This window comes from Leptonychotes weddellii, chromosome 4, assembly GCF_054177405.1.
Source record: "Leptonychotes weddellii isolate Sample4059 chromosome 4, ASM5417740v2, whole genome shotgun sequence".
Lineage (NCBI taxonomy): Eukaryota > Metazoa > Chordata > Mammalia > Carnivora > Phocidae > Leptonychotes > Leptonychotes weddellii.
Genome location: NC_138372.1, coordinates 84,232,634 through 84,256,564, shown reverse-complemented (window position 1 = coordinate 84,256,564; position 23,931 = coordinate 84,232,634). Strand labels below are relative to the sequence as shown.

At 45.9% G+C, this 23,931-nt stretch overlaps 1 protein-coding gene across 1 annotated transcript; it reads right to left on the bottom strand.

Moving 5' to 3' along the window:
* Positions 1 to 534: 534 nt before the first annotated feature.
* Positions 535 to 15,829, bottom strand: SYPL2 (synaptophysin like 2). Its single transcript, XM_006749726.3, has 6 exons — positions 15,357 to 15,829; positions 15,120 to 15,194; positions 7,279 to 7,403; positions 5,964 to 6,165; positions 4,876 to 5,067; positions 535 to 3,339 (listed from the first exon to the last, which is right to left on the bottom strand). The coding sequence occupies exons 1-6, from the start codon at positions 15,408 to 15,410 to the stop codon at positions 3,193 to 3,195; spliced, it is 795 nt and encodes a 264-aa protein (XP_006749789.1). The 5' UTR covers positions 15,411 to 15,829; the 3' UTR covers positions 535 to 3,192.
* Positions 15,830 to 23,931: the final 8,102 nt, after the last annotated feature.

The following is a 23,931-nucleotide window of genomic DNA, read 5'->3' as shown; positions in this document are numbered from 1 at the left end:
TGTGACTTCAAGACCTCAGACTTTCTTCTCATTTTCACCCAGGGAAGGTTTAAGTACTGTGAAGATAATCTCTGAGGGCAGAGATTCTTAACCTGAGAACCACAGATGATGGGGGTGGGGGTGGGGAGGTGGTCCAGGAACTTGTTGAAATTGAATGTAACATCGTGTGCAAGTGTGTTTTTTCTAGGGAATGTAAGGGTCGCTTGTCAGAAGGGGGAGAGATGTGCAAGTTTGTTCAGAAAGAACCTTTATAGTTAAAAGGGCAAGGCATACGGCCCTCACCTCCTGACAGGAAGCTTAGGAGAGCAAATGGAAACATCACTGTGAAAGCCACTATCTCTTGCTTTTTGAGTTTGCTCAAATTTGCTAACCAGTCTCAGTTACTTTGGACTAATTGGTGCCACTAAAAGAGGAAACGCAGACTCTATTGCTTGGGGTGCAGAGTGGAGAGGAGTGGAATGATGTTTTGGCAGAAATGCAAGAACTTAAAGCAATGGGAAGAAGAGAAAAAAAATCCCTGGAAGGGCTCCAGTCTTAGCTCCTTCATGGCAAATGCTTTGAAGCACTGTTTATTCAAATGTGTAATAACAAGCATCGGAAAACAACATGCAACATTCTCCCCCCACCCCCCATCCCGATCTTCAATCCCAGAAGGAAGAGACCTATGATCATGATAGTGGAGAGAACTCAAAATTCCGAAAAGGTCCTCAGTGGGCACTCTGGCAGTGTCAGAGTTTAGTAGGGCAGAGGGCAAGCATCCTACCTGTTGGCCTCCTGTAATCTGGAGAAACCACACACAGTCTCCTACCCTAGTCCCCACTAGGCAAAGCAGTGGTGCCAGCCCTGATTGGAGGGGACATGAGGCCTATGAGGACAGTTCTGCCCTCAGCACTTGGCCTAGCCCAGCCCTCTGGAGGTAATGAGGTGAAGTAGCCTTTCCTCTTAGGGTGGTCATGGAAAGCAAGGCCATAGCCAAAATCAAGGCCCTTCTCGATGAGAACAAGCCAGCCTCTTGAGGAGGAGAAAGAGCCTTCTCTGCTCTAGGGAGAGTTCTGGGCTAGGAGTCCTTGGCAGGAGTGCATACCCACCCCACCCCACCCCCCTTCCCCTAGCTCAAGGGCCAGTTGCTAACTTCAGCCCCCAAATGAGAACACTTTATCCATCACATTTCAAATAAATTATAAATACATACACAGAATCCAAACAAAGTTCCAGTAGAAGCTGCTCACAGCCCCTCACAGGGGCCAGCTTAAAGAAAAATGGTCACCTCTTTGTTCTCTGTGTCTCTGGAGCTATAGGCAAAACTGTTCCCCCTCTTGCTTGAGTAACCATGGGGACAGTTCAGGACAGAGAGAGGTTCAGACTTAGAAACACTCTCATCCCCATCTCCTCTCTTCCCTCCTCAAATCCCTTCCCCAAAATCCAAAAACAAAACAAAACAAAAAACCTAATTCTTTCACTGAAGGGTTCTGGAGCATTTGAGGAGGTAAATCTCACACTCCCCCTGTCAAGTGGGGAGACTCTGACCCAAAGAAGAAATGATTGGCCCAAAGTCAAAGATCCTGTCTTCTGGGTACTCCGGTAATGTGCACATTACTATGGATGGTGTTTAGGGAGGTGAGAAGGTTGGAGGGGTTGTCTCAGTCCGGAGGAGAAATTGGCACAGGGCACATTCACCTTTGGGATGATAAGTGGGCTAATTGGCACTGGATTGGAAAATGGCTGGATTCTTCCTTCTCCATCCTTCTCTGAGCAGCCCTATGGCCAAGGTCAGACTAAAGTGCTTTGAGCTGGGTAGGAGATGAATGGCCCTTTTCCAGTCAGCACTGACTCTTAGGCCCTGGGGTCCAGAGAGGGACTGAAGGAGGTGTCAGAAAGAGGAGACATATCAAAGACAAATATGGAACTGGGTCCCAAAGTGAAGAAGCACCAATAGCATTGGCCTGCCCTGGACTGGGGTTCGGGTGGGGAGGGATAGAGCCTGGGAGAAATGAGGAAGCAGGGGAGGAACAGAGGGCAAACCGAGAGGGCATGTCCTTTTGTAAAGGTGAGGCACGGAAGTATGAAACAGAGGCCAGAGAAGGAGTTGTGGGTTGGGGGAAAACGAGGAAGAAATGGGCCCATCCATCCATGTCCTGGGGCTCTGGGGCAACTTAGCCTCATGATGGTCCTTTGGGCCCTTCCAAAGTCCCTATCTGGACCCACAGGAATGAAAGGAAGGCCTGGACAGACATGGAAAAGGATCTGAATGTCTCAAACCCAAGAGGCTGGGGAAGGGAGATGGACAGAGAGGTTGGAGGTGGGGAGGGCTGAAATGGAGATGCTCCTAGACCACTCATCTTGTGTCCCGTACGTGAGACTAAGCCCAAGAAGGAGGGCAGGGAGGAAGGTCGGGAGTTTCTAGGGCAAGTACGAGTGTAGCGTTGGTAGAAAGTGCCCCAGCCTAGGGAGGTGGGAGGACTGAAGGAACAGAAGAAATGCTTCCCCAGCAAGTTTCCTGGCTTCAGGATCTTGAAGTTGCAACCCAGTTGCAATATATCTGCTCCCCACTGAGTCCAGGCCACATCAGGACCCTCTACAGAGCTGTTTTCCAGGCTAGTTGGCCTCCTGGGTTCCCACATGGTAGGCTGTGTGGCTGAGCAGAGGCCAGAGGGAAAAGTGGGAGAGCGCGGGCTGACTGGAGATGGGGGCAGACACAGGCTTAGATGACAGCCATTGAAGAGGGGTCACTGAACTGCTGGTGGGCTCTTCATGCAAGGGACCAGGAAGAAGGCTGCCAGCCAATTTCCCCTCCCCCCACTTTTATTGAAGCCGACACGTTGATAGAAGTGGCTGCTAGGAACGAGTCTCAGGACTCTGGTCTCCTGCCCCCTGCAGTAGAGGCTCCTTCTCAGAGGCTATAAGGGTATAAGTAAGACCCCAAGTAAGATGCTGGGGGTCCAGGCAGTAGACAAGAAGCCGTGAGCTCCTGCCATCTGAGGCTCCAGCCAGAGGAGGGCTAGGAAGCCACTGGGAGGGCTGCCCGGGTTTCTGACAGCTGATGCCTGCCCATCCATCAGCGACGACATCTCAAAGCTCAAAGCCCAGAATGACAGGGGAGGGGAGTTGGAGAAGGAAGAAGAGGGAGGTCCTGGAAGCTGGAGGTGGTTGAAGAGGTGCTGTCCTGTTCAGGAGGAGCCAGGTGGGGGCTGCTTACTGCTTCTCCACTGCTCCCTGCTCAGCAGCGCTCTCCAGGCTGGGGCCCTGGCCCTGGTCCTGGCCCTGCCCATGCCACGGAGTCTCCTTGAACACAAACCAACAGTTCCCGGCCCACAGGAAGAAGTTGATAAAGCCGAAGAGCTGCAAAGACATCAGGGAAGTTTGTGAGAACAGTAAGGAGGGCATTGTGGGAACTGAGGGGGGTGGGGCGGGGGAGTCCCTGTGGTGGGTGGGGGAAGAGGCTGAGGGCTGGGAAGACTAAAATACAGAGAACTGGATGTAGAGGCAGGGTTCAATGCCGATACCCACCACGGGTTCTCTGATGAAAGTCTCTAACTGTCCACAGCACGCACCTGAGTTGTAGCTTGATCGCTAGGAGAATCTGGCCCCTGGAGTGAAGCATCATGCAAAGCATAGCAAGGAGCAAGGGCTCTAGGGCGCTCTCCACAGCACTGTTCTGAGTGCCTTTTTTCAAGGGTGGGTGTGACCAGAGCTGTCCAAGGTGCTCCTTTCCTGGGCCAGGGACCCAGCCAGGGCTATATTCAAATATTTATTCAAAAATACTTAAGGGGCACCTGGGTGGCTCAGTCAGTTTAAGCGTCTACCTTCGGCTCAGGTCATGATCCCGGCATCCTGGGATCAAGCCCCATATGGGGCTCCCTGCTCAGTAGGGAGCCTGCTTCTCCCTCTCCTGCTCCCCCTACTTGGGCACTCTCGCACTCTCTCTTTCTCTCTGTCAAATAAATAAATAAAATCTTTTAAAAAGATACTTAAAAACCTATCAGCAGGTAGTATTTTGGGGGGGACTGTACTGATGTCTGCAATTGACTTCGAAATGCATGAAAAATAAGATGGTTTGATGGATGAAGAGGGGCAGACAGATATGTGATAAAGCATGTCTAGGAAAATGTTAATGGTACAGTTTAGGCGACGAGTGTGTGGGTGTTCACTGTAAAATTCTTACAACTTTACTGTATGTGTGAAAATTTTTACAATAAAATGTTGGGGGCTAAAACCTATCAGCAGGGTTCTAACAAGGTCTAGAAGGTTCCCTGGTGTGCCAGCGATGAAACCCCTTCAGTTGCTGGGCCTTGGGGAGTTCTAAGCCATTTTCAGGACAAGGCTAAGGTGACGGGGGCATTTGAAAAGCTTGAAGCCTCAGCTATGTGCCAACTGATATGGAAAGATTTCCACATTCTAACAACCGGGATGGCCAAACCTCTGTGCACCAGCTGGGCCCACCCTTGCCCAAAGCCCCTTTCCAGTTTAGAGGCCTGGGTGACAATGAAGCCCTTCTCTTTCACTCTGGGTCTGCTCCCAGTCTTGAGCCCAGCCACACAGCCTGCGCGCCCCTTCACATGCTCGCACACACATTGTCAAGAGGCAGGAGGAGTGGGAGGCAGTCACGGAGAGCATGCCTAGAGGTGGGGAGAAGGGAGATGGGAGGGCAGAGTACAGAAGGAGGAAAGAACAGGAGGCTAGTGGCTCTTGGGTTCCCCCCCAAAACCAACATGTCTTCTCGGGGTCATCCAGGGGCCAGCAGCCACCCGTAGGTGCTGGGGTCACCGGCTCCAGTTGCAGGGGATACAGGCTGGAGAGACACCCTCTCTGTTCCTCTCAGAACCTGCCAGCTGGGACCGGCCTCCCCCAGACACCAGCAGCGGCTGCAGGTCTCACCACAGAGATGTTGGCCAGTCCCATAGAGGGCGTGGCCCCAGCACTGCACACCGCTTCCTCTCCATGGCACACTGACATGGCTGCCGTCAGGCTGGATGGCCGTGTGGCCCCCTTGATGTCCGTCAAGCCCTTGCCCCAGGCGGCTGCAGCTACCAGCCAGAAGAAGGTGAAGGAGACAGTCACACAGAAGTCCTGGGAGGAGCAGAGGGACAGGAAATGCACTCAGAAAGGCCCCCCGATGGCCTACTTCTCTTCATCTGGCCATAATGCCCTGGGATCCTGTGATCCCAGGACAGCTACCTCTTGCCGTCCTACCCAACACCTGGAGCCTCAGGGAGCCCAGGTCATCTTAAGGAATCTGTTTACTGCCACTAAAGGAACGCTGCCACTCAGGGCTACCCCTGCCCAGGCCCTCAGAACGGAGGTCAAGCAACGAGGTATCAAGGTACCTGCTGGTCACTGTCACCCCCAAACCCAGGTGGCCTAATCTCCCCACTCTCGCCTTCAAGCCTTTCCTTTGATCACCATTGCTCAGCTACCCCTGGTGGCAGACTGCAGGAGACAAATGGGGTCCTCAAGGGCACCCCTTCCACCTTGCATGCCTGGGTTACGGAGACAGGAGAGGGGGAAGAATATTAATGATAGCTAACACTTATTGAAGCTAACTATATACCAGATATCTTACCTGTATTTTCACTCATCTCCCCCAAACACTATGAGATAGGTATTACTTTATCCCCCTGTATATTGAGGAACCTGGGGTTTAGAGGGGATAAGTGACTTGTCCAAGAGCACACAGCTATAAAGGACTATCCTGGAATCTGAACCCAGGCAGTCTGGCTCCAGAGCCCACTTCTTGATGCTGCTACGCCCTCTCTGAGCACAGCAAGCGATGGGGGATTGCTAGAGGCAGAGTCCTCGGAGCTGTGGGAACCACAGAACCTGAAGGGGATGAACAGCAAAGAGCTGGCAGGGAGACTCAGGAGTTTCCACATCGGGGTGTCCTCCCCGCTCAATGTGACATCAGTCCCAGGAGGCACACCTCCTCAGTTTCTCCACCCCATCCCTCCTGGCCAATGCCCACTCACCACCAGCGGGAAGCGCTTGTTCTCTGTGTAGAGGTTGTGGAAGCGCAGGTAAAGGACCAGCGCAGCCATGGTGTAGAAGAAGGAGAAGATGCCCAGGGTCACAAAGAATTCGGCAGGAGCAGAGAAATCCCCCATCAGGTGCATGGTCTTGGAGGTGGAGTCCTCATCGCAAAGAGGCATCTCATACTGGACCCGGTTCAACCTGTGGGTGGCAGGGGAGTGTCATCCTGAGCTTGGGGCAATACCCTCCCTGTGGAGGCAGGGGACTGTCCCTGCGCTGGGAATAGTCCTGCGCTACTTCTCACCCTGGGACTCTTACAGAGCCAAGAAAGGGGACATGGGGGGAGGAATGTTTCTGGAGGCAACCTTGCAGTCAAGACAGAAACATCCCCAGAAATCTGGTCCAACTCTACCTCCCATTCAGCCACTACCCCACCCTCATCTACCTTGCCCAGATACGGTGACCATGTATTTCCAGGTATCTCCAGGGCCCTTTAGGTCACAACCACAATATACATAGTGCATCTATTTCTGGTAGCCAAACCACCAGGGAGATCAGCTTCATTTTGCCCCCCAGAGAGCACAGGCCCACAGTGGCCAGGTTAAGGTTGGACTTTCCCATTCTCAGGCCTTATTTAGCACCCCTTCCCCATGAGACTATATGGGACAAAATAAGGACAGAAAACAAAACAAAACAAAACAAAACAAAACAAAACAAAACAAAACCCTGTTATAGACAAGAGATATTAACCTAACTTGGCCGTTGGTACTAAAAATTTCTGAAAAGGCGAGCCCTGTTCCCAGCTCTCTTCTGAGCAGTTGGGACTCCCCTCCCTAGGCTCCCAAATAGCCAGGAAAGAGTATTCTTTTCTACCTCCTGGTCAAGGTATATATCCTTGTATTCTAGTGTACCAGGTGAGGTACCCCACATCAACTCTTTAGGATCTAAGTACTAACAAGCTCCCTAACCTTCAAGGCAGGGAGGAGGTCGCTGAAGGTCAGAGAGACCTGTCCAACTAGCCTCCATTCCAAACTGCATGGGTTCTTTCTGTAGGAACTTTGTTACCTGCTATTGGTTATCTATGGACTGGAACATTATTATAACAATGACCTATCTGAGTTTCCCTGACATTTTTCTATGGTTAGTGTGTCTGAAATTCCTAAAGGGCAGGAAGGACCGAAGTCTTGTAGTTCTATTTGAACCGAAGTGGCACTAAACAAAAGGTCTTTAGGCTTCTGGAGGAGGAAGAGTCCAAGCAGGTCCTGCCAAACCAGCAAGAGAGGCTGTGTGGGGTCAAAATCAATTCCTGCTCACCTGAAGGGATAGCCGAACAAAACAATGATGGAGCTCACATCCTTGGCTTCGTTGTTGCAGCGAACTGTTGCCCCTGTCTCTCCACTGTAGGAGCCGCAGGACCCGAAGGCGAAAATAGCAAAGAGCTGAGGGAGAAGGAAGCCCTTTGAGAGTCAGAAGGCCTCAACTGGCCAAGGTATATCCCCTCAGAACCACCTTCTGACTCTCAGCAGGTACAGTTATGGGGGTGAAGGAGGATTTCCTTTAGTCAAGTCCCTCCTGGGCAGGGACTCATGGCTTCCCTTGGCCTTCCTGCCTCAGAATGCTGTGTTCACTGCACCCGAGTGCCAGACCAAATAGCCAAATGAATGAGGTTGACTTGGAGTGGTGTCTGCTCCAAACCCCTCCTTGTACAGATGAGAAAACTGAGACTCAGAGAGCAGAGCAATTTATTAGAGTTCACCCAGCTAATGAGTGACCAGGGCTAGAACCCAGATTTCCAAACTCCTAACCCAGGTCTGTTTTTACTCCATAACGCTACCAAGCATTAGCAAAATCACGTGCACACAACTCTATTCTAAACTCTGGGTGCAAGCCTGGGATGTAGATGAACTGTCTTCTAGGTGCTTAATGTCCAAGACACCAAGACACAGAGAAACACACAGAAAACAATCATTAACAGAGTAAGCTCTGTGCTTACTAAGAATGATTCCATCATGTACAAGCGTGTCTGGAGGGAGACGTACAGAGAGCAAATGGATAGTTTCCACATCTTCCCATTGGATGTGACAGGTAGCCTCCTTAAGATGATGACGAACACAAAGCAGTTCAGGCTTTTGGAAACGTCTAGCATAAAGCTGGACCTGAATTTCCTCCCCAAGGGAGAGGCACCCTAGAAATAGATACCTCTGTGCCAACTGGGATCAGGCATGTGTTGGAATTCCTTCCATTTCTCCTCTGGAGCTGTCATTGAATCTTGTTCCCTTGTCGCTACCTTCCAGTGGCTTCCTGCCTCACTGGAGGTATAGCTAGAAGGGACAACTTCTGCCAAGCCTTCAGAGGGGCCAGGCGGGGAGCTGTCCCTCGCTCTGCCAGCCTAACTTCTCCTCCCCCAAAGGTCCTTTTCCTTGCAGCGACAGTCCTGGCTCAAGCCCAGAGAAAAGTAGCTTCCACTTGCCTTATCAGCCTCCACTCTTTCCCCAGTGGTGTTTCCCTTTGTAATCTGTTGATGCTGCCATGGCTCAGTGTTAAGAACCAGAGGCATTTCAGATCACTTGAATTGTTTTCCTCTTCACCTTTCATCACATTTTACTAAACCTCCTGTCTTAAGTGAAATGAAATGTCCTCAACCTACGGTTTTAGCATTTCTTTCTGGGGAAACACACTGGTTAGAAAAGGAGGTGAGAAGCTGGAATCTCTGATCCTCCCACCTCATCTGTTCAGGCCCCATTTCCTGTGCACTTACCTTGTACAGGCTTGTACATGATGGAATCATTCTTAGTAAGCACAGAGCTTACTCTGTTAATGATTGTTTTCTGTGTGTTTCTCTGTGTCTTGGTGTCTTGGACATTAAGCACCTAGAAGACAGCTCATCTACGTCCCAGGCTTGCACCAAGAGTTTAGAATAGAGTTGTGTGCACATGATTTTGCTAATGCTTGGTAGCGTTATGGAGTAAAAACAGACCTGGGTTAGGAGTTTGGAAATCTGGGTTCTAGCCCTGGTCCGGGTCACTCATTAGCTGGGTGAACTCTAATAAATTGCTCTGCTCTCTGAGTCTCAGTTTTCTCATCTGTACAAGGAGGGGTTTGGAGCAGGCAATCGAGAGGCCTTGCTCTCACTGGATGAGGGTAATGCAATCAGTGTGCTCTTGGCTGGGCTGACCAGCAGCTGTGCTCTGCCCCTGGGTCGTGCCCGTTGCCCCTGCCCCGCCTTGCATCGCCTGGCCTGGCAGATCTTCTCCATGCTGGAGCCACTGACCCCTCTCTAAAGGTCATAATGGGCACCTCTCTGTTTCCAGGAGGTTTAGATCAGACAAATGAGAATGGTCTCCATTTTTAAAACACATCCAGTAGGGGCGCCTGGGTGGCTCAGTCGTTAAGCATCTGCCTTCGGCTCAGGTCATGATCCCAGGGTCCTGGGATCGAGCCCTACATCGGGCTCCCTGCTCAGCGGGAAGCCTGCTTCTCCCTCTCCCACTCCCCCTGCTTGTGTTCCTGCTTTCCCCCTGCTTGTGTTCCTGCTCTCGCTATCTCTGTCTCTGTTAAATAAATAAAATCTTAAAAAAAAAAAAAAAAAAAACACATCCAGGAAAGGAGAGAGCATAACTCTCCCCAATGCTTGAATAACCTCCTCATCTGGCTTAATTTACAGAGGCTGAAGTGTAGAGCCCTGTTTGCTCATGTTGACCGAGCTGAAGAGAAGTTGCCCAAAGCCTCTGCATCATTACCCTTTATATACTCCAAGCGTCCTCACTGGCCTAACAGTGGTGCTTCTCCAGCTCTTCTTCATGGGAATTCTCGAATTTTTGTCAGCTCTGTGAGCCTCTTACAGGTTTCTTTATTCCTCCTAGCTTCTGGCCCATTAGGGTGTCACATTCTAGGAAGGGCAGCACAGTTGGATATATTTTTACCTATTGGCAGGTAGCTCTATATAGGTCCCCTAAGAAAATAGGTATTCCTAACTTGGGGCAATGAATGGTCAGTTGTGGGGCCTTCTCTTCACCAGCACTTCCCTGACAGGCATATCTACAGAAAGATGACACTTACTGAGCATCTACTGTGTACGAGGCACGGTTCTAAGCACTATCATTTAGTAGTGAACAGAAGAGAAAAATCTCTGTCTTCATGGAACTCGTACTCTAGAGCTGCATTATCCACCATGGTAGCCACCAGCCAAGTGTGGCTATTTACATTCAAATTCATTCAAATTAAATAAAATTAAAAATTCAGCTGCTCAGTCACACGAGCCACATTTCAAGTGCCACATGTGACTAGCAGGTACCATATTGGACAACACAGATCACAGAACTTTACCATCACTGTGCAAAGTTCTGCTATGGCTAGATGATAACCTTGAAGTTCTGAAAATCCTGAACCCTGCTCTATGATTCCTCAAAGAGTGAAATATACCACGAATAGCTTTAGTCCTAGCTGTATCCTCTTCTCTTCTGAGTCTTTGAAAGTCAGGAATCCCTAACCACCTTACACAGCTCTTTGTCAATCAGAATATATAATTAAATCCGAACATCACACAGTCATCTGATGTCAGAAAACATAAAGTTTGCTAGGTAAGTGGACGAAGGGAAAAATCTGAGGGGAACCTCACAGGTTCACAGGACAGCAGAGCGAAAAAGATCTCAGACAGGGATGCCTGGGTGGCTCAGTTGGTTAAGTAGCTGCCTTCGGCTCAGGTCATAATCCCAGGGTCCTGGGACTGAGCCCCACATCGGCTCCCTGCTCAGCGGGGAGCCTGCTTCTCCCTCTGCCGGCTTCTCCCCCTGCTTGTGCTCTCTCGCTCTCTCTGACCAATAAATAAATAAAATCTTAGGGGCACCTGGCTGGCTCAGTCATTACGTGTCTGTCTTCGGCTCGGGTCGTGGTCCCAGTGTCCTGGGATGGAGCCCCGCATAGGGCTCCCTGCTCGGCGGGGAGCCTGCTTCTCCCTCTCCCACTCCCCCTGCTTGTGTTCCTTCTCTCACTGTCTCTCTGTCAAATAAATAAATAAAATCTTAAAAAAAAAAGATCTCAGAGATTATTAAGCCCAATGGTCTCATTTCACAAAGGTGGAAACTAAAGTCCCAAAAGATCAAGTGACTCTCCCAAAGTCATATTTAGCTATCATGAGAGCCAGCCTTGGAATTCACATCTCCTGATTCCCTGTCCAGTGCTCTTTCTACTTCATTCATTCATTAGTCAACAAACAGTTATTGACCATCCCCTATGTGCCAAGTGCTGGTGACACAAAGATGAATAAGACCTGGTACCTTCTCTTTCGAGTTTACGTCAAGGAAAAAAGTGTCATGCTCAAACAAGCAAAATCAAATTCTGCATCACAAAGTCATTAAGGCTAAAAAAAAGAGAGAGAGCTCTCTCCTATGTTCAGTGAAGATTGTAAGGAGGCAGGGAGTAGCTCTGCACCTGGGATGCAGGAGCAGAGGAAGACACCCTGACCCCGTCCCCTCCACCTTTCTGCATCAGATTTGCCTTCTTCCCTAAATGTGCCAGGTGACTGAGGCACAGAGAAGAGCAGGAAAGAACTGAAACCATCCATGTCACCCAACACAAGGGTCTGAGTTGGACAAACTGCTCAAAAAGAACAGGAGCCAAGGAGAGGTGGAGTCCCTGAGACAGTGGAGCGGAGGGATGCGGATCTCTGAAGTTCTGATGCCAACCAGCCTTCCTCCTCTTGGCCCTGTATTGCTGGGGACAGCGATGGTCATACACTGCTCTCCATGCCCTCCTCCTCCTGTCTCTGCTTCTCTTTGGGAAGGATGTCAGAATAACCTCACCAGTTTGGTGCCGACTTGCTTGATGGTGATGATCCTTTGACATCACTCCCATCCCCAGTTAGTGCGGGACACAAGGAAGACAAGGTTTCCCCCTACTCTTACCCCGACAGTCATCTCATTGGTTTTATGGACTCTGATGGTATTCTTTCGCATTCCCCCACACCAACTGAAATAGCTTATTTTCATTACAGAGACCCGAGAGCCAAGTAAGTGGCTTTGGCAACTCAAAGGTAAATTACTGATCAGGGGTACACCCAGTTAATGATAATATGACTTACTATGGGAATAGTGACTGAGTAATCCAGGAGATTCCTTTGTGCCTTACCCTCAAAGCGAGGATTTGGCAGTGACATTTGAGTAATCTAACTAAAGGACAAGTCTAGCTGACAGTCTGCATAAAGAAGAAATTTAGGGGAAAGAGGAGGTTTAGGAACAGGGGAAAGGAGAACCAACACTCATTGAATATCTCCTGGACTGCTTGGACTGAATGCTTCGATGCTTTACAAAAATCACCTCCTATATCCTCCCAGTGAACCCATGAGATAGATCTCACCCTCATTTACATATACGAAACCAAGGCCCAAAAAGATTTTGTTACTTACCCTAGGTACCCTAGACTCTATGGCTAGAAAATAGAGGAGACTCAATTTAAACCAAAGCCCCTCAACCTCAAAATCTGCCTTTTTTCTTTTTTTAGGAAACCATTCTTTAATAATTGATCTATACCCATGTTATTTTGCTAGCTTTGTGAGGACTTGGTGAGGACTTGGTCCAGAATTGGAATTGAGGTGAGATTAATTTCTGAATTTTAAAAAAAGACACTCTAAGCCAAGCCCCTAACTAATAAAAGCCTAATATTGCTGTCTTCTTTTCAGGATTCCAGCAAAATTGCTTTTGGATAACAATGACAACAAAAGTTTTCTTTTTTTTTTTTTTTTAAGATTTTATTTGTTTTTTGACAGAGAGAGAGACAGCGAGAGAGGGAACACCAGCAGGGGGAGTGGGAGAGGGAGAAGCAGGCTTCCCGCTGAGCAAGGAGCCCGATGTGGGGCTCGATCCCAGGACCCTGGGATCATGACCTGAGCCGAAGGCAGACGCTTAACGACTGAGCCACCCAGGTGCCCCGACAACAAAAGTTTTCAAGCATCATTACAATAAATGCAAGATCTGTGTTTTCTTTTTTTCCTTTTCCAGCCCAGGAGCATTTGATCCCTCCAAGCAGGAAATGAGTGAAAATCCCAAATGACATTTTCTCTGTCATTTCTGGTGCTGGTTCCTGTGTACCTTTACATGAGCTCATCCTGCAGAGACTCAGGGCAAGTGAAACTCACGCTAGGCTGCCAGGATGGCAGTGAAAGCAAATCATGTCTCCCTTTGATGCTGCCCTTCGCATGAAGGCTGAGTTCAGAGTCTAGCCCTGGGCCCCCAGATTTAGCACTATGAGAGAAAGGCATCACCCCCTCTCTAAGAAGTTGAGGATCATAAAAGTCAAATGGGTCTTAACTCTTAGGGATCAGTGCTGACCCTGAGAGGAGACAGGATCATTTTCCTAGGCATTGTTTTGTGCAGCCTTTACAGAAATGTGGATTGGGGGCGGGGGGGGGAGCATTGAGAAAAGGATAGAAGGATTGAAGAGGGAAGCTTTTCAGAATCCCCCCACGAAGGATGATTCCATGGTCTAATAACCTCATTGTTTTCCTTATCCCTTGACAGTCTTTCTCAAATTTCCCTTAGATCCATTTGTCTAGTTTAATGATAAAATTATACTCTTACCTTTCAGGTTCTGCTCCTCATAATGGCTCCCTAGTTGTGGATGGCAGTCACATGAAGCCTTAATATCATTCTTACATGGCCACCACTGGTACTCAAGTGGTGGGTCAGAACAGGGAAGTGGAGGGGGGGAGGTGAAATTGCTCAGTCAGCAGTCCATCCAACTGCTCTTGAGGCAGTAGGGAGAGTGGAAAGTCCCCACCAGGTCCCAGAGTTTGCACTTGGGAGCTCCTTGCCTGGCCTATAGCCCCAGTCAAGGTCTCAGATATCTGAAGATAACCCCAAATGCACTATTGCCCCTGAATTCCAGATCTGATGATTCCCATCCAAACGATGATTCAGGAATCAGTGACACAGTGCTCACTCTTGTCTCCTATGATTTAAAAGTCCTTTAGAACTCAATCCTCCTCAGTCTTAATGGTAACTTATTCCTTAGCTGAATTCTGGGCTGAAAGCACATTAATTTATTCACACACCATTTGGTGTGTGGATTGTCTAACTTAAATCTCCTCTGTTATAGTGTACTAAATGCTCCCAACAAGTTTTCATGATTTGAAAGAGTGACTGCACCTGTCCACATTCCTAACTTACACTCAGGAGGCCTTGGGCACTGGTAAGGACAGAGAATATACCAATATCTCAAAGTACCAGTGAGGTAACGAGATGTATTTCTCCTAGACTATTACAGAGGAAACTGAGGCAATGAGCAAGTGATTTCTTCAAGGTCACGGGGTGAGTCTAATGAAGGGCAATATTCTGGCATACCAACCAGTTGAGAGCAGAAGGGGACCCTGGGAATGGTGTGATCAACAGTTAACTAATGTTGGAAGCTGAGGTCCAAAGAAGTGACTTGCCCAAGGTCACAAAGCTGGAAAAGGCAGGTCCACGTCTGAAACCCAGAGCCCCAGCTTCCCTACTCAGTGTTTTATCTTATTCTACAAGCCACATTTTGGCCACAGTGTGATTTTTATTGTCTTAATATTTTTTCTTTTATTTAATCCTAGAGTCATAGACTTCATTCATTCATTCATTCATTCATTCATTCATTCACCCTTTCACTCAGTCACAGGAACCCAGATTACTCTAGTGACCTCAACAGGACAACTGCCAGCCAGGACCCTGTCCCTGGAGCCCACCTTCAAGATCTAGTGACGGTGGGTTGGGGGGCAGGATGGTTTCCATCGCCCGCCTCCTTCCCTCCTCTGCCCTCCGTGGCTTTCCTCGTCCTCCTTGTCCTCCTCCCCCCTCCCGCCACCGAGGAGTGGTATGTGCAGGATCAGAGTTCTGGAAAGGTTACACCCGGGTCCTCTCGCCCGGGTGAAATGTGAGCGCCCTGGGCAAGTGCTCCTTGCACATAGAAGGACCGAATCCCGGACTCCGCATGCCTTGCTCCTCGCCCTCCTGCCACCAAGTGTTGGAGAAGCAGCCCCAGCCCGCCCCTCCCCCGCCCACCTGTCGCCGCCCCCCACCCTGCCGTCACGGCCGGCCGCAGCACCTCCCCGCCCCCCACTCCGGCCACATTGCTTCGGGTCAGCGTCACAGCCCAGGCTCCCGAAATAGCCCGCGGCTAGAGCATCGACTCACCCACTGGAGAACTTTGATGAAGCCCAGCGGCTCCTCCAGCCGCCGCCAGCGCAACCCCACCAGCAGGCGGTCCACCTGCGGAGACAGGGCCGGCGAGCGGTCAGGGCGGCGGGGGACCCGGGAAAGCGCTGGTCCTCCTCCCACTCACAGTCGGGAGAGGGGGCGGAAAAAGGGTCCGGCCTGACACCCAGGTGGAGAAGGGGTGGTAAGACAGCGCCAGGGGCGCGCGGGGAATACCTGCGGGCGCGGCGACTTGTCCGCCGCGTGACTCGAGCCCTCCGTCGAAGACATGCTGGCACAGCGGGGCCGGGGCGCAGCGCCGGGGTTCGGCTCCCTGGCCGGGAGGCTGCGGCGGACACCGCGGGGGGGCTGGGGGCTGCTGACCGGCGGTGGGGGCAGCGAGCGGTGCGGTAGCGCGGGCCGCGGTCGGCGGCGCGGGCTCCAGGCTGGCGGGGCGGGGGGCGCGGGCGCTGCAGCGGGCGCTCGCCGAGGCCGGGACCGCCGCTCTGCCCCTCCGGCTGCAGAAAGCCCCCGAGGCCGATTCAAACTTCTGTCAAACTCGCGAGCGCACTTGGCAGCCGAGTCACGTGGCGTGCGCTCGCGAGCCGTCCTCCCGCCCCCTCTGCTCCGGGTCGGCCCGCAGGGCGCCTTAAAGGGACCTGGGGCCTCTGCGGGCAGTTCGGCCGCGAGGGGGCTCAAGTTCCTTGCCAGAAGCCTCCAGGGCCAGTCCCAAGCCCTACACCACAGCCGCTCCAACTCGCGGCCAAAGTCGGAACTACCCTGGACGCACCGGTTCCTAGTTCATCTGTCCCTATTTGCCTGGATTTGGAGCCGCTCTGCGCCGTTTTAGTCTCCTTCCACACCAGGATACCCAGAACCTACAGGATTTTCATAAAGCATGATCAGTGTTGATATAAGGTTCTAAACATTACGGTGAACAAACGGCTTGCTTTCAAAAATCTCCGAGAGCCACCACAGCGGGGAAGGGCAATGGAACAGAAATTGATGACTTTTTATTCTGTCTGGTTAGGCATCGGTTTAATTTTTTAAGAAAAGGCATTCGTAAGTTGGTGACAAAAGTTATTCATCTTTAGAAAGTATAAATTCATTCTCCTTTAAAATAGACATCACCATTTAAATGAGAGGGGAAACAGTCTTTGAGGAATAAGGGGCTTGGAGAATATTTGCATTGGAAAGTTGACATTGTTGCATTATGATTGACCTTAAATCGGTCCCTAATTTTCAAAAAAGTGTTTGGCAGGAGCCCTGAGTGAGCAGTCATGAATATTACCCATTCGGTTTACTGGGTTGTAAATAGTGAAAGGTTAAGTGATTTGTCCAAGGTCACTGAGTGAGCCAGGGGGCGGTGGCCAGCAGAAAACCCGCCTGTGCCTCCGAAGAATTGACTTGTAAATATGTATCCTCCGCGTCACAAAGTCATTATTGGAGGTCTCCTCCGGTACTTTCGAATGACTACTTTCTGAACAAACGTTTAGCTATTGTTAATACAATTCATTCCCCCATTGAGTAAGTGCCTTACCAAGGTTTCGCTAGGAGGGAGTGGCTGGACTTGAAGGAAACTTCACCAGAGTATTTCCATGCAAATCATATTTCCACGAAATAAGAAACAACAGAGTCCCCAATCCAATTTTTAACAAATTGTTCTGCAGTTTTAAGTTCCTTAACTGTAGAATAGGAATAATAATAACTGCCCTACTTACTGCATAAGGTCATCATGAGGATTAAGTGGTGTGATGTGTGTAAATGCCCACACGACACAAATATGAAATAATATTTATTACCAATGTTTACAACAAAGCAATATGCATACGGAATATAACACAATCAGAAAATTCGGAATAATACAGCAAAAATCCCACACATCTACCAACTAGCCTTATTAAATTTAACAAAATAAAAATTGCATATAAAAACGAAGCCCTGTGTGTTCTAATATCATTCCCTCCCTCTCTCCTTCCTCCCCAGAAGTAACCACTATCCTATTCTGAATTTATCAGCTTCATACATATTTTAACACTTGTACTGTAGAATGACTATATCTGCAAACAATACATTAAAATTCACTAGACTTACTATTGTTTCTCACATGATTTTAAACTTTATCTAAATATTGGGCTTTAGGTAACCTTCTTTAACTTGTGGGGGGGTTTTTTTGTTTTTTTTTTTTGATACTTAATGGTGGGTTTATGAGAGTCATCTAGCCTGATGTATGTACCTTTAGTCCCTTCGTTTTAACTATACAGAATTCCACAACATACATATAACTCTATATTATTCTCGTATTGATGGGCATTAGGTTATTTCCAAATATTTACTTTTACAGTGTTGCACTGAATGTACACATACGTCCGTAGTCACCACACAACACTGAATATCCAACTTTCTTTCTTTCTCTTTTTTTCCCTTAAACACAAACCCTGGCAAAAGACAAATTTTTAAGTCATGAACCATTGTATAAAATGAAACAAATGTTTAATAAAACATTCTCATTATTTTCTATTCCATTTCATTTAAAAAAATCTGGCCATCCAGAGGCAATCTAGGTTTTGTCTAAATTTGCCTAAAATTTATACAATTTGGGGACCCCCTTTAGAAAAAGAATACAAAATTATGAATACGAAATTAGTAACCAGGCCTTGGAAGAAGCTTTGCAAGTGAGGGAGCCTGAAGCTTAACCATCTTTAGTTTCAGGGTAAATACCCCTCTAAGGAGTCACACTACATTGCTTTAATGGTTCACTAATAATGGGCCTCTACCAGCAGTTTGATAAACATCGCTCTGTATCTAAAAGTGAGCCGGCTAGGTCATAAGATGTGAACATTTCAACTTTGAATTTTGATAAATGTCTATACCCATGTAACCACCACCACGATCCAGATATAGAATATTTCTATCATTCAAAGAGCTCCCTCTTGCCCTTTTGTAGTCAATCCCCCAACAACTACTGATCTGCTCTCTGTCATTATAATTTACTTTTGCTTTTTTCTAGAATTGCAAATAAATGGAATTATGCACTATGTACTCTTTTGTGTCTGGCTTTTTTCACTCAGCCTAGTTTTTGAGATTCATCTATATTGTACTTATCAGTGATTTGCTCCTTTTTGTTGCTGAGTAGTATTCCATCATATTATGAAATATGATCCATCACCATTTATCTATTCAACTGCCAGAGTACATTTGGGTGTTCCTTTTCTTTTTCTTTTTTTGCTATTATGACTAGACCTGACACAAACATTCTTGTACAGATTTTTGAGTGACTATAAGTATTTATTTCTAGGGTAAATACCCAGAACTGAGATTTCTGGGTTATATGTAAATATGTGTGTTTAACTTTATACAAAAATACCAAACTGTTTTCAAGAGTAGCTGTTTCATTTTGCTTTCCTACCAACAATGTATTCCAGTTGCTTTACATCATCTCCAGCACTTGGTATTATTAGTTGTTTGGGTTTTTTTGTTTTGTTTTGGTTTGGTTTGTTTAGGTTGGTTTTGTGGGGGGAGGGTTCTTTGCTTGTTTGGTTTTTTAGCCATTCTGAAAGGTATGTAATGGTATCTCTTTGTGGTTTTAATTTGCATTTCCCTAACGGCTAATGACGTAGAGCATCTTTTAATGTGCTTATTTGCCATCTGTGTATCTTCAATGAAGTGTCTGTTCAAGTCTTTTGCCCATTTTTAAATTGGGTTGTTTCTTTTTTACAACTGAGTTTTAAGAATTCTTTATGTATTCTGAATTTAAGTCTTTTGTTGAATATGTGATTTACAAATATTTTCTCCTAGTCTGTAGTTTGTCTTTTCATTCTTTTAATTGTCTTTTGCAGAGCAAAGTTGTACATTTTGGTGAAGTGTATCTCACTATTTTTTTAAATGGATCATGCTTTTGGCATCATGTCTAATCATTCTTTGCCTAACCTTAGGTCACAAATATTTTCTCCTTTGTTTTATTCTAAATGTTTTATAGTTTTATTTTTGAGTTATTTTTTGTATAAGGTATGAGATTTAAGTTAGGGTTATTATTATTATTTTTTTGGATATAGATAACCAATTGTTCTAACACTAGTTTTTGAACACACTATTCTTTTCCATTTAATTGCTTTTGCACTTTTGTAAAAAAAAAAAAAATCAATTGGCCATATTTGTGTGAGTCTGTTTCTGGACTTTCTATTTAATCTATGTGTCTGTACCTTTGCCAATACCACATTGGCTCAGATACTGTAGTTTTCTAGTAAATCCTAAAATAGGCTAAAACGATCCCTCCAACTTTGGTCTTCTTCGAAATTGTTTTAGTTATCTAGTTCCTTTGCCTTACAAAATAAATTTTGGAATTAGTTTGTCTATATCTACAAAAAACTCCGCTGGGATATTGATTAGAATTTCATTAAATCTATAGATCAATTTAGGCAAAATTGACATCATTACTATGTTGCATTTTCTAATGCATGAACACAGAATGCCTCTCCACTTATTTAGGTCTTCTTTGATTTCTGTATCAGCATTTGCAGTTTTAAGCATACAGCAGCATTCATGTACATGTTTTGGTAGATTTATACCTGCATATTTAAATTTTTGGAGCCACTATAAATGGTATTGTTTTAAATTCAAGTTTCCATTCGGCAATCGCTAGAAACTAGATATTTTTCTACTGACCTAGTATCCTGTGACGTTTCTTTTTTTTTTTTTTTTTAAGATTTTATTTATTTATGTGACAGAGAGAGACATAGTGAGAGAAGGAACACAAGCAGGGGGAGTGGGAGAGGGAGAAGCAGGCTTCCCGCTGAGCGGGGAGCCCGATTAGCGGCTCGATCCCAGAACCCTGAGATCATGACCTGAGCCGAAGGCAGACGCTTAACGACTGAGCCACCCTGGCACCCCCACATAACCTTTCTAAACTCGTGTTTAATTCCATGAGTTTTTGTAGATTCCTTTGGGTTTACTATATAGACAATTATGTTGTCTGCAAATTGGGACAGTTTTCTTTCTCTCTTTACAACCTGAATGCCTTTTACTTATTTTCCTTGCCTTAGTACATGCGCTAGGACTTCTAGTACTGTCGAACATGTGTGGTGAGAGTGGACATCCTTTCCTCATTCTTCTTAGGAGAAACTGTTTAGCCTTTCACTATTTAATATGATGTTACCTCTAGGTATTTCACAGACTCCTCTTATCACGTTAAAGATGTTCCTCTCTATTCCCAGTTTGCTGAAAGTTTTCATCATGAGTGGATGTTGAATTTTGTCAAATGTTTTTTCTGGACTTTTTCTTCCTTGGACTATTAGTATGGTAGATTAAATTGATGTATTTTTTAGAATATTTAAAGAATATTTATTTAAAGAATTATATTAAATAATATACTATAATTATAATATAAAGTACATAATTTTTAAAGATACATATATCTCCCAGTTCTTGGCTTGTCTCTATATATACATAACTACACTTTATTTTTAGAGCAGTTTTAGGTTCAGAGCAAAACTGGACAGAAAGTGCAGAAAGTTCCCACTTCCCTCCCCCTCTCCACATATAACCTCTCCCATCATCAACATCCTGAATCAGTACAGTACATTTATTTGTCACAATCAATGAGTCAACATTGACACATCATTATCAACCAAAGACCATAGTTTATATTGGAGTTTACTCTTTGTGTTACACATTCTGTGGGTCTTGACAAATGTATAATGACATATATTCACCCATATAGTATCATACAGAATAATTTCACTGCCCTAAAAATCCCTTATGTTCTCTACCCATTCATCTCTCACTCCCCCAACCCTCTGACAACCACTAATCTTCTTACTGCCTCTATAGTCTCGCCTTATCCAGAACATCATATAGTTGGAATCATTCAGTATGTAACCTCTTCAGTAATATACCTTAGTAATATTAACTTTAAGTTTCTTCTGTGTCTTTTCATGACTCAATAGTAATGAATGATATCCCATTGTATGGGAGTACCACAGTTTATGTATTCATTCACCTTCCAAGTTTTAGCAATTATGAATAAAGCTACTATAAATATCCATGTGATAAGATCCCCAATTACCAATTTTGTCAAATAGATCTGTGGATATCTTGATCTTATTTAATTGATCACAAATATCCCCTATTAATTGAGACACCTTGCAGGAGTTAACTGTAATGTTAAAACAACACATATGAGGAAATTTTTCACACCCCAAATGGTGTAGCAATAGTAGACAGTCAATAATGGTGTGGTTCTCAAGAAGTCCTTCTCTGACTTCATTTAATTCTTGGCTGAGTGCATCCAGTGCCTGGGAAGTATCATTTAGAGTCCTGCCGAACAAGCATACTGTTTTGCTTATTTTATATTGCAGTTCTAACATAAGTCCTGGAAGTCCCATAGCGAGCTTTGAGGCTTTTTTTTTTTTTACCAGGAGGGCTGTGGTATGCTTGGTTAAAGCCTTTGTTTGCAGTTGTATGTCAGGAGAGTGGCTTCTAGGATAAATGACTTTGAGAGATGAAACCATCAAGAAGCTCTTTTTGTTTGAGGTCCAGCCTTAACACTATGTTAATTACAAGGAATCACTGGCAAATGGGAGAAGACTTGTCTCAGGAGATAAGGGCATCCCCAAGTGCATCATCCAATCTAATCATAAAGAAAGTGGGGCCATCCATTATCTCCATGGGGTACGCTCTGCCTTTTAAAGAGCGATTTTGTCATCCCAGCCGCATAGAATTGGTCAAGGTGATAGCTGAGTTATACAATTGTTGGGGAATCTATCCCATTTCCCAGTTGTTCAAGTAATCATATGCCCATGGGGTCCTGTTATCCCCCACAGAATAACATGCAAGGAGATTGTCTATACATGAGCTATTATGGCAATTTCTCTGAGGTTCACCTCAAGTTGTCTAGCTTAGGCAAACAACATTCAAAGACAATCAGAACTAAAATTTAGCATCCACAAAGGTGTGTTATTGAAACATAATTTTTCTCTCTAAAATAACCCTCATTTCCAGAGATAGCCAAATAAGACTAATTTAATTGAAAAACAAGTCCAGTTTTAACAAACGGCATAATTATTTACATAAGCTCAGCAAGAATGATTGATCATACGGATCTTTTAGAATGTGCTTTGCTGGAACTTTTATAAGGAATCTCGAGGTTGAACTTTTAGTAGCCCCTCCAGACCAGAAGCCAAGCCAGCACTTGCCATTAGACATGCCTGCAATACCTGTCGATTTGGGCAGATTCTTCTTCACGAGGTCCCCAATATATCCTGAGGTTCCTGCACCCGCCAGGAGGTGACATTCTTTACTTACCTGGTGAAGCTGCTGGGAACTCTGTAAGAAAGTTATCAGGCCAACATTTCCAAGGGGTCTTATGGCTCCAGGTTTCATGAAGTCAACCTTAGTTCCTCAAAGCTGTTTGGTCATATCTGAGTCTGTACGTGTCTCTCTCAAACATGACATTCCAGTCAAAGCCTTAGGAAAATAACCAGTGTTTCCAATGGTGTTGCAAGGAGAACAGATTCTTATTGAACTTATGCAAATGACTGTGATTGCCATGGAAGAAAGAATACTGAGACCTTTTGAATTTCAGAGGGTTCTGGTAGAGAAAAAAGCTAAATGCTTCAATATGTTTACAAATGAATACTTGATCACATTTCTGTAAGTCATATCTTAAGAGAAAGTGTCCTCAGTCTGGGACAGCAAACATTAGAGAACCAGCAGTGTTTCAAACAAAAGTCACAAAACTATAATCATCTTTTTAGTTCATTTAATCCTATGTTACTAATTCTTGTTTAGTTTGAATGCAGCTTTAGTTCTGGAAATTTTTACCTATTTCAGTTTTAATCTTAAAGATATTGAATACTTGTATTTTTCCTAAAGTCCTTTTTATGAACCTCCTTGAAGATGAAACTCATTTTGCAAGAGAATAAGAACAATTATAAACGACAAAAACTCAGAAATGGACATTGTTAATGATCTGAGAGTTCATTATGATGCAATTGACAAAGAAACTCAGTTATTTTTGTGTCACATAACCCTTTCAATAATCAAAATATCAAATGGTGACCTTATATTAAAACATTAAAACTTTAGGAATTACGTATCATCTCTAGAATAGTTAGAGCATTTACCCAAATGTAACTGAAGGCTTATCATTTGTTTAACAGTACTACCAGAGTAATTTAACATACCAAATAAAAGGCGTAATGAGTCAAAGAGACTTTGTTCATGATTTAAATCTTGGGGAAGTTTGTTAAAACTTCAGAAAGTTTTAAGGCACATGCCTAAATAGGATTAGGGATCGTCAAAGACTTGATAAAGGCAAAACATAGAAACTGGTTTTCTGGGCAGGCAAAGAGAAAACAGCTGTTTACATTTTCATACCAAGAGCAGACCAACAGGGGCGCCTGGTGGCTCAGTCGGTTAAGCGTTAAGCATCTGCCTTCGGCTCAGGTCATGATCCCAGGGTCCTGGGATCGAGCCCCATGTCGGGCTCCCTGCTCAGCGGGGAGCCTGCTTCTCCCTCTCCCACTCCCCCTGCTTGTGTTCTCTCTCCGTCATATAAATAAATAAAGCCTTAAAAAAAAAAAAAAAGAGCAGACCAACAGTTCAAGAAAACTTTGTCTTTTGAATAGAGAGAGAATTCCAATTTTATTTTTTTTAAGATTTTATTTATTTAGGGACGCCTGGGTGGCTCAGTCAGTTAAGCGTCTGCCTTCAGCTCAGGTCATGATCCCAGGCTCCTGGGATCGAGTCCCGCATCGGGCTCTCTGCTCCGCGGGGAGCCTGCTTCTCCCTCTGCCTCTGCCTCTCTCTCTCT

Coding starts and splice junctions, on each gene's coding strand:
- SYPL2 (XM_006749726.3), bottom strand. CDS start 15,410: ATGTCTTCGACGGAGGGCTCGAGTCACGCGGCGGACAAGTCGCCGCGC. Junction 7,404..15,119: donor TCATCAAAGTTCTCCAGTGG/GTGAGTCGATGC, acceptor CTTCTCCCTCAG/CTCTTTGCTATTTTCGCCTT. Junction 3,340..4,875: donor GACTGGCCAACATCTCTGTG/GTGAGACCTGCA, acceptor ATGTCTTTGCAG/CTCTTCGGCTTTATCAACTT.